This window comes from Sinocyclocheilus anshuiensis, unplaced genomic scaffold (assembly GCF_001515605.1).
Source record: "Sinocyclocheilus anshuiensis isolate Anshui unplaced genomic scaffold, SAMN03320099.WGS_v1.1 scaffold64, whole genome shotgun sequence".
Taxonomy (NCBI): Eukaryota; Metazoa; Chordata; class Actinopteri; order Cypriniformes; family Cyprinidae; genus Sinocyclocheilus; species Sinocyclocheilus anshuiensis.
Window position 1 is genome coordinate 697,851 of NW_015557063.1, and position 9,042 is coordinate 706,892.

The window sequence follows — 9,042 nt, forward strand, 5'->3', positions numbered from 1 at the left end:
TTACGTTACCCGTGTCGGCAGTGCGCAGCAGACACACCCACCTAAACGGTTTAAATATCCTGCCTAAAAAGACCATAAACACTGCCGTTAACATCTGAAGTAAAACTGAATTTACATACACCTAACATAAAAACTAATCCCTTGTGACTGACTCGCTTCAAATCGGGTGATTTTAGGTCAGTGTTTTAGCTGTGACTCAATGGTGCTCTCTGCTGGTAGGGATTAGTAAAATGGCGGCTCGAACACTTCCGGTGGCTTCACTGCCTGTCGGCGGTTTATAACGCAATGAGCGATCCTGTCATTAGATCAGTGGGCCAAACACAATGACACTGCAATTACATCAATTAAGACAAGAGTCATCTACATAATGAAGGTAAATATTAACAAAAGATAACATAACCATACTGTGCAATTATATTGTATGAAATAATCTGTGGCTGTTGGATTTGCCACTGCTCCTTAAATAAACATTTACAAATATAGCACTGGCCAAAGGAAATTAAACTGAAATAAATACATTAATCTTACTGTCCAACAGTTTGAATTTAAGAAACCTTCCTTCCTGAATTATGTTCATAGGCCAGGAATGCATTTCACCCCTGATGATATTTTCCCATTTTAATCAAAGGGTTATAATAAATATGGTTATAATATAAATTATAAGTTGTTAATAATTAATAAATAATAAACTGGGTTCCCACACCTTTCGACCAATAACTTCCCATGCATGACTTTGCCCAACCCTTATCATTCCTACACAAGGATTTTTAGAAATATATATTTTTGATTTTATATAGAAATTATTTTATAGACAATTCAGCCAGTTAAATATTTTAGAGCTGAGCAGCACTATCCATGTTTTTAAGGCCTGGGAATTATAATATTAAAATTCCTTGATATTTCTAGATTTTTGATGACTAGAACATAAATCTGCACTTTCAGGCTGCCATCGCACCACTAACAAACAGTCGAGGTGCTTGATACATAATCTTCTGTTATGTATTTTTGTAAGGCAACACTGTGTTTCTGGCAGTTCAATGAGACCTTTGTTACCATTTAAGTTCTGTGAAACAGCAATTTAGCAACAATATTCTGTATGGCACATTTCCAAAGACAGACTGCTCCTCTTTATTATAATACATATGAAGTTGAATTTTACATCTGTGTGTACAGTACATTAATTACCCCTTCTGAAAATATTGCACCAGATTTCAGACTGTCTCATTAACTAAAATCGTCTGTTGATTAGTTTATTTTACAACATAAGCAGTACCGCCAACTAGGAACGCAAAAAGAAGGCACAAACCAGAAATAACAAGCACATCCACCCTCACCCTGTCATATGGCAAACAAAGAAAGAACAAAACGGCTTTCATAAGTTACAATGTTTTTTGGTCAAGTGAATCCTTTGTTTTGAAAATGGTTGTCTGTGTTTATACATGCACTAGTAATGGCATTGTCCCACCTAGGATCATGTTTAAGCATCATCCATTTTCATTTGTCCTCAAAGACCACATTCAGGGCAAAGTGGTCCATAATTAATGTATAATCAGTGTACATACATACAAAGATATCTAGGATTATACTGTTCAAATTTCCCTCGACTCCTAATAATCAAACCAGTGAGTTCATGCACACTAAGTAAACTATGATATTGTGGAATATAAAAATCATGGTACTGAGGAGAGTAAAGGAATGTCATAGTTTAAGATGTGTTAGCTGTTCCTCAGTCAGCAGACATGGTTTGACATGATTTTAGTTCTTCCAAGTTGCCCAGCATACAGACAGCTGTGAGAATCCATCACGGAATGTTTCTTTCAAATCTCGCAGTCCCTTCATCTTCAAAGAGTCAATGATCCGTTGTACCTCCAGTGCTCAGTCCAGTTTGCGTGCGCCCAGTTTGAGAGGACCCTTTGCCGCCTTGCGCTCTGCCCGTTTGGCCTCCAGCTCCTTCCGCCGCTCTTCTCGTTTCTTCTTTGCTAATTCTGCTTTACTTAAACCTGAGGGAGTGAAAGCATGGTTATTTGAGATGTACTTTCTATTTTCTCTAACAGCAAAAACAAGAATGAATCTGCATTTTAATATGCTGGTTTAAATGCATAAACTGGACCAAAAAAAATGCGTCTCTGACCCTGATCTCCATCCAGTGACTCCCAGTTTTCTTCTGTTCCCCAGTCCCCTGCACTGTCTGCGTCCCAGCCATCAGACTTCTGTGTACAAAAAAACACACATCATACATAAACATCCTTCACTGGCAGGGAACTATAATCCAGAATGGATTTCCGCCACCTTTAGCAATTTACAATTGAAGGAAATACCTCCACCAGAGCCTTACCGTTGTACTTCGTTGTGACACACTGGACAGCAGATCAGATGTTGTTGATTTTCCTTCCGCTCCATCCCAGTTATAATCACTGGCCAATCCTACCCCTTCCTGCACAGAGCTTAATCTGGCACTCTTTGGAGCTCCAGTTGAGGCTTTATTTCGAGATGTTGGGGTGAAACTCTCAGACAGATTTCCATCCTCATCCCAGTCGTTACCCCAGCCCTCATCAGCAGGTGAACTTTGACCCTGACCATCTGCGTCTTTCTCATTTGACCAGCTGTCGTCGGCATCCCAACCAGAGCTCCAATCAGAACTCTGCTTCTTGACTGCCTCAGAGGACTTCCGGCCCACCTATGGAAACATAAAAGTAGATTAGCCCTATTAAAGTGAAAGTGACGTATGGTGTCCCATACTCTGAATTTTTGCTCTGCAAGTGCGCACACACAGCAGTGAATTGTGAACACACACACACACACACACCGTGAACACACACCCGGAGCAGTGGGCAGCCATTTTTGCTCTGGCACCCAGGGAGCAGTTGGGGGTTCGGTGACTTGCTCAAGGGTCTCACCTCAGTCGTGGTATTGAGGGTGGAAGAGAGCACTGTACATTCACTCCCCCCACCGACAATTCCTGCCAGTACCCAGACTCAAACCCGCAACCTTTGGGTAACAAGTCTGACTCTCTAACCATTAGGCCACAACTTATGGATAATACATAATTTATTTGTGAAGTGACATTTGAATGAATAGTATTATCTCATTTGTAATCATTATTTTGCAATGCACATACAATATTTTCTATATATTTTGAAATATGTTTATAAAATACATTGAAAATCTCACCTCAGACAACCACTAATATAGCAAATGAATATGGTTAAAAACTTTTGTTTTTCCATTTAGTAAATAGAAGTATGGATATTGTATATATGTCCTCAATATTTACACAAAACATAGCACTAAACAAATCAGTAGGATAATAGTGATCTTTTATTCTATAAGCTACACTAATGCAAATCACTTACATTGCTTTTCTTCTGTGTTGAGGACATTGCCGACCAATCAGAATGCCAATCGTCTGGATCTGTTTGTACTTTCTCAGGGTCCTGTGGGTGCACAGAGATAAGGAATTATTAAAATGTCTCAGTATTTATGAGTAAGATAACTTTTAACACTAAAATGTCAAGCACTGAAAAAACAACAGCGACTTTACATAATTTGAATAACCAGCATTCACCTCGAGGCTTCCCCAGTCTTCATCGTCCCACCGATCCCCATCTGGCTCCACTGTCTCCTCATTTGATGTCTCTGATTGGACGCCACGTGCACCTGACGTCTGTGCTCTCATTTCTGGCCATAACAGGAAAAGAGGAAGTTGATGAGATAATAACTTGGTGCCACTCATTTTAACATTTATTTCTGTTCAGTCTAAAAAAAAAAAAACAGTTGAAAACTGTTGAACTGTAATCAACCACTTGTAAATCTAAAATCATACTTAATCTCTAAATGAAAAGTTATTTTTGTATATGTAAATATCCAATTCACTGAATGAAAAGTGTTTTTTCAATATGTAAATTTATAAAAACGTTTTGTGGCAACTAGTTATATCATTTAGTTTCTTACTATTCAAGATTTACTTCCTTGATAATCTTCATTCCACTTCCTTTATTTATCATACTTTAGCTGTCTAAATTGGAAGGCTATATCCTCAGGTGGTCACATTTGTTGGCTGCATGTGTCATTGAGGATGCCTCGTTTAGGAAAAGTAAACATTACATTCCAAAGTAAGAAATAAAGTACAGTCATTTATGCTTCACTAGAAATAACAGGCAATTTCATAATGGTTAATTTTTTTTTAATGAGACATCCATGATGATGTATGCATCTGACAAATGTGACCTCCAGAGGGCGCAGCCTTTGAAATGAGACATCGCTTTTGTCTTGTTGCACACCTTTGTTTGCAGTATTTGTGGTTACTGGTCCAGCAGCAGGTTGAAGGGTGGTGCTGTTTTCAGCAGGTGGTGCCTCCGAACCAGCCGGAGCATTTCGGATGAGTTTGGAGGTGAGAGATGAGACACCTGTTACCGCCCATCCTGCCCATGTAGCAGCTGACCCTCCTGTCTGCGCCGATGCAGTCACCTCCTTCTCTGCGATTGAACCATTTAATTATAACAACATTCATTTTTATTCAACTACCTTCATTTGGGAAGACTAGAAATGTTTCATTTTTGAGTGAACTATCCCTTTAAGCAAAACGAGTTGGAATGCGCATGGTCTAATTTTGAGCTACAGCTACAAAAAGTCATTTTTGGTCGAATTTGAGGTTTTCACAAAAACGAGTTCATTAAGCCCTTGTCTAGCAATACTCCAAATAGTAATTAAACATCTACAATTATCTTTATTTGTATGTTTTCTGAGAGGTGTACCTTTTTCTCTGCTCACTTCTTGACGACTGGTGCTTCCCCTCAGCTCAAGTTTGGTATAGTTGTAAAGCGCAGCATTCCAGCGTTGTGAATATTCATAGTGAATTCTCGATGGCATGAGTCTGAACCAGTGAAATGTGATGTTCAAACCCATGCTGATGTAAGCAAAACGAATGCGCTGACTGACAGATCCTAAGTGATCCGCAATCCTGATACACAGAATTACAGTATTTCAAAATATCTGTCTTAGTGAGTATTCACACAAACATAATCTGTTATGTCTTAAGTAAACGTTTGGTTAACTGTTGGGGAAAAACATCTGATACAGATGTAGCATTATTTTAGATCCATGCATTACGGTAGGTCTTAATATATAGGCCGTCTGCCTCAATGTTAATCTAACAATAAAAGAAAACAGGGAATCACTCGCTGCTCTTGATTGAACTGCTTTTGTAGTTTTAATAATCAATTTATTTGTAATGAACACACTAAAGTGATTTTTACATTTGATTAGCCTATTTGTTTTTCTTACTTGAATGCTTCTGTTTACATGTAAGATGAAAAAGTAATGCACTATGTAATTTGTTTCTTTCTTATATTATATTTGTACTACTGTTTATTTGCATCTTTATTCTAATTTTTAATAACAAAGATCAAATAAAAAATAGCTATATTGTGATTATTAATATAGTAATTATTATTAAGAAGTGGAGGAAAATATGCAACGTTGCTAGGCGATTTTGCTTTGGAACCTTCTGAAAACTTTAAAGTCAGTGTAAAGGCAATTAAGAGAATTGTTTCTAAACACATTATAAATCTTAGAAATGTATTGCTGAAAACACGTTACAAAGACTGAACGGTGTAGTACTGAACCGTGGAGTTAGACCGTTAAACAGCATTTCACCATTTTTTGGGTAGGCCTGAAATCATGTCTCGATGGCACACTGGAGCCACTGAGCATGGTCCCTCCCCCAACACTATAATAGGTGAAACGATGCTGCGCAGACCGATCAGTGTATGACATCAAAGTACCGCGAGAGTGATTAGACAGCACCGTATGCATTCGAATCGCTCTTGCGGTACTTTGATATCATACACTGATCGGTCCTAGCAATGCTGCTTTAAGTCGAGCACACCTATGAACAAGAGAGCATTAGTATCAGTGGTTCGCCCGCTCAATCGTGAATTACTGTCATTACCGTTAGTTACTACAGCCTAGTTTGCTAGCTAGCTATGCCTTCGTCACATAATTGCATATTACCAAACATGTATGGCTGTGTAAATCCAATTAAGCTGCTAGAGGGAGCATCCATTCAGGTTGTAGCAGTATTTGACAGCTGAGAGAGGCGGCAGATTACCCGCGAGTGGGCGTGGTTTTAGCACAGACAGCGGACACGCCCCCAGCATTTGAGAGCATAGAATACTGCTTATTTTTTCAAGATTTTGATAACTTATTTTATTTACTTGCCCTTTTTTTCATCATTTAAATTTGGCTCGGTGTTTAATAACACATTTTTCTGTGGCGTGACAAACTCAGAACACATTTAATATTGCTTTACACAGGCTTTAACTGACTTTGCCGACTATCGTCTTGAAACGGGTGTAGCTGTAATTTTTTGGTCAATTCCAACAAATTATACATCATTTTGAAGGTTTTTTTTAATGGAGATTGTGAAAATAAAAAGAACTAATTTTTGCTCATTGTGACTCATTTTGCCAGCACAGGTCACCAATATGCTTATAAAAACATCATACCTATTTCAGCTAGTTTAGAGGGGTCTTCAGAAACAGTCTCCAGCTTACTGAGGAAACTTTTTATGGCTTTGAATGCCTACAGGAACAGAAATACTTAAGAAATTGTCTGTTTCAAAAATGATGGATTACACACCCAAACTACAGAACATATAAAAAGATACTGTGTCAATGTGCACCTCAGTTCTGCTGTGCATTTTCTTTACCTGATCTCTGACGTTTTTGTCTGGGTCCATAGTCAGTGTGCACAGTGTGGGCAGGATACGACTGGCACTTTCTGCCACACTATAGTACTGATGGGTGGCAGCAAATCCCAGCACGCCTGCTGCACGTGAGGCAGGAAACGGGTCTTTAGTTGCCCGTGAGAATGCAGAGATTAAAACACGCTGGCGCATCTGAGAAAAAAGCATGGGGGAAAAAAACATAAAGATGGTCATTGAGAGAAAGAAATATGCCTGAACAAGTGAAGGATTATTGGTTTTAGTTGCAGTTACCCCAGCATTGAGGTAGGGGGCAATTTTGCCCAGGCAAACGGTGGTGTTGCAGCGGATGGGGCCCTGATCGTCCCGGGCCTGCAGTCGTGCAAAGTGACGCATCAACTCTTGATTTAAATTGGCCTCATTTAATTTAGGGGCCAACAGCAACATAGACTACAGGAGAAATAGAAATTCAAAGAAAAGTAATTTAAAGACATTTTTAAGACTAATGTGCATAGTGCTTATAATGCCAAGGTCATGGGTTCCACTTCCAAGGAGAGCAGGAACTGAAAAGCAAAGTCAATTGTTCTGCATAAAAGTGTTTGCTAAATGCATAAATGTAAATATATGCCATTATCTGTTACACTGACTGAGTGTCAAAACACTGGAAAGGAGAGAAGATGGAGCATACAAATACCTTTACAGTCTGCTCTCGGATGGCAGGGTTAGTGTCTGTGAAGCCATGAACCACGTGTGGAAAAATCTGTGAGTTAACTGCTGCTTCATTCAAATACTGAATAAACTGCTCCATCTGGTAAAGGAGAGACAAATAGAAAAAAGAACTGAGAAAGTGTGTATGACAGTCAGAGAGTTTGGGTAAGACGAATGTAGAAAACTCTTACGAAAGCGACATAAAGCAATGAAGTGATGTATACCTGCTGTAGCAGTCGTATCCTCATGGCACGGTCAGTAGAGGAGAACATCTTCACTATGACTGGGATGATTTTCTGCTGGTACTCCTCAGCTGACAAATACTTCCCTACCTAACACAAACAAAATATCAGAACTGTATTAAAGAAACTTGAACCTTTTCAATTAAAATGCTCTGAAGAGAATACACAACATGAGTAAGCATTAATGCAATACCAAAAATGGCTAGCACCTTAAATAGTGGTGTGAGGACAACAGCGCCAGCATTGCCAAACTCGAAGGCTGTAAGGAGCTGAGGAAGCACTTTATGTTTACAGAAATCTTCAGGAAAAGAATCAAGATTCTCACTTAGGTCCTGGAAAAACTGCTGCTTCTCTGCAGGTTCTTTTATCTACATGAACACGTAAACAAACAAGCATTTAGGTGACTTTTTTTAATAACAAGGTAGTAATGAAAGCACATAAACAACACAAACCCATACACACAAAAACACAACACATACAAAAATAGCCTGATCATTCTACATATTGTTTTCAAGAAGACTTTATCATTTAGACTTATTTATCAGGAGAACATCTGAATTATTAATTTATCACAGCTTATTAATTGATATGCATTACTGTTCAAATATTTGAGGTCAGCAATTTTTTAAAGAAATTAATACTCATAGTCAGCAACAAACGGATGCATTAAATTGATCAAAGATGACAAAGTAGGGCTGGACGATATGGCCAAAATTTATATCGCGATATATTTCTTAATTTCGGTCGATACGATATAATTCCGATATCGATATGAACACTATTTATCTGAAATAGAAATCTTTTGTAACATTATAAATGCCTTTATCATCACTTTTGATCAATTTTAAGCATCCATCCAAATTTCTTTCCCCCAAAAAAAAAAATATATATATACTGACTCCAAGCTTTTGAATGGAATAGTGTATGTTACAAAAGCTTTTTATTTCAGATAAATGTTGATCTTTGGATCTTTCTATTCATCAAAGAATCCTGAAAAAAAAAAGAAATTTACTCAACAGTTTTAAATATTGATAATCATTAAATCAGCATATTAGAATGATCATGTGACACTGAAGACTGAAGTAATGATGCTGAAAATTTAGCCATGATCACAGGAATAAATTACATTTTAAAATCTATTCAAATAGGACGCAATTTTAAATAGCAAAAATATTTCAAAATTGTTACTGTTTTTGCTGTACTTTGGATCAAATAAATGCAGCCTTGGTGAGCAGAAGAGAATTCTTAGTAATTCTTGTAGGCTAATTATTCTTATAGATCGAAACAAATGTGCTTCAGCCAGAAAAAAAGGGTATGAAAAGTGCTCCGAGTCGCTGCAGAAAACAAAAAAATTGAACAACAACAAAAACTGGAAACGTTGCTGGAGAC

The 9,042-nt window shown here is 37.9% G+C and overlaps 1 protein-coding gene across 1 annotated transcript in view; it reads right to left on the bottom strand.

Annotated features, from left to right (window-relative positions):
- Positions 1–859: 859 nt before the first annotated feature.
- The window catches only part of LOC107676535 (N-terminal kinase-like protein), a 12,608-nt gene continuing 4,425 nt past the window's right edge, over positions 860–9,042 (bottom strand). Inside the window, exons 8-19 of the mRNA XM_016471103.1 lie at positions 7,863–8,021; positions 7,636–7,743; positions 7,398–7,511; positions 6,998–7,153; positions 6,710–6,898; positions 6,507–6,582; positions 4,281–4,475; positions 3,566–3,678; positions 3,354–3,434; positions 2,336–2,677; positions 2,132–2,210; positions 860–2,000 (exon numbers count right to left, since the gene is read on the bottom strand). Of these exons, the coding sequence (XP_016326589.1) occupies positions 1,876–2,000; positions 2,132–2,210; positions 2,336–2,677; positions 3,354–3,434; positions 3,566–3,678; positions 4,281–4,475; positions 6,507–6,582; positions 6,710–6,898; positions 6,998–7,153; positions 7,398–7,511; positions 7,636–7,743; positions 7,863–8,021 (1,737 nt within the window). The 3' untranslated portion in view covers positions 860–1,875. The remainder of the gene's footprint in view (positions 2,001–2,131; positions 2,211–2,335; positions 2,678–3,353; positions 3,435–3,565; positions 3,679–4,280; positions 4,476–6,506; positions 6,583–6,709; positions 6,899–6,997; positions 7,154–7,397; positions 7,512–7,635; positions 7,744–7,862; positions 8,022–9,042) is intronic.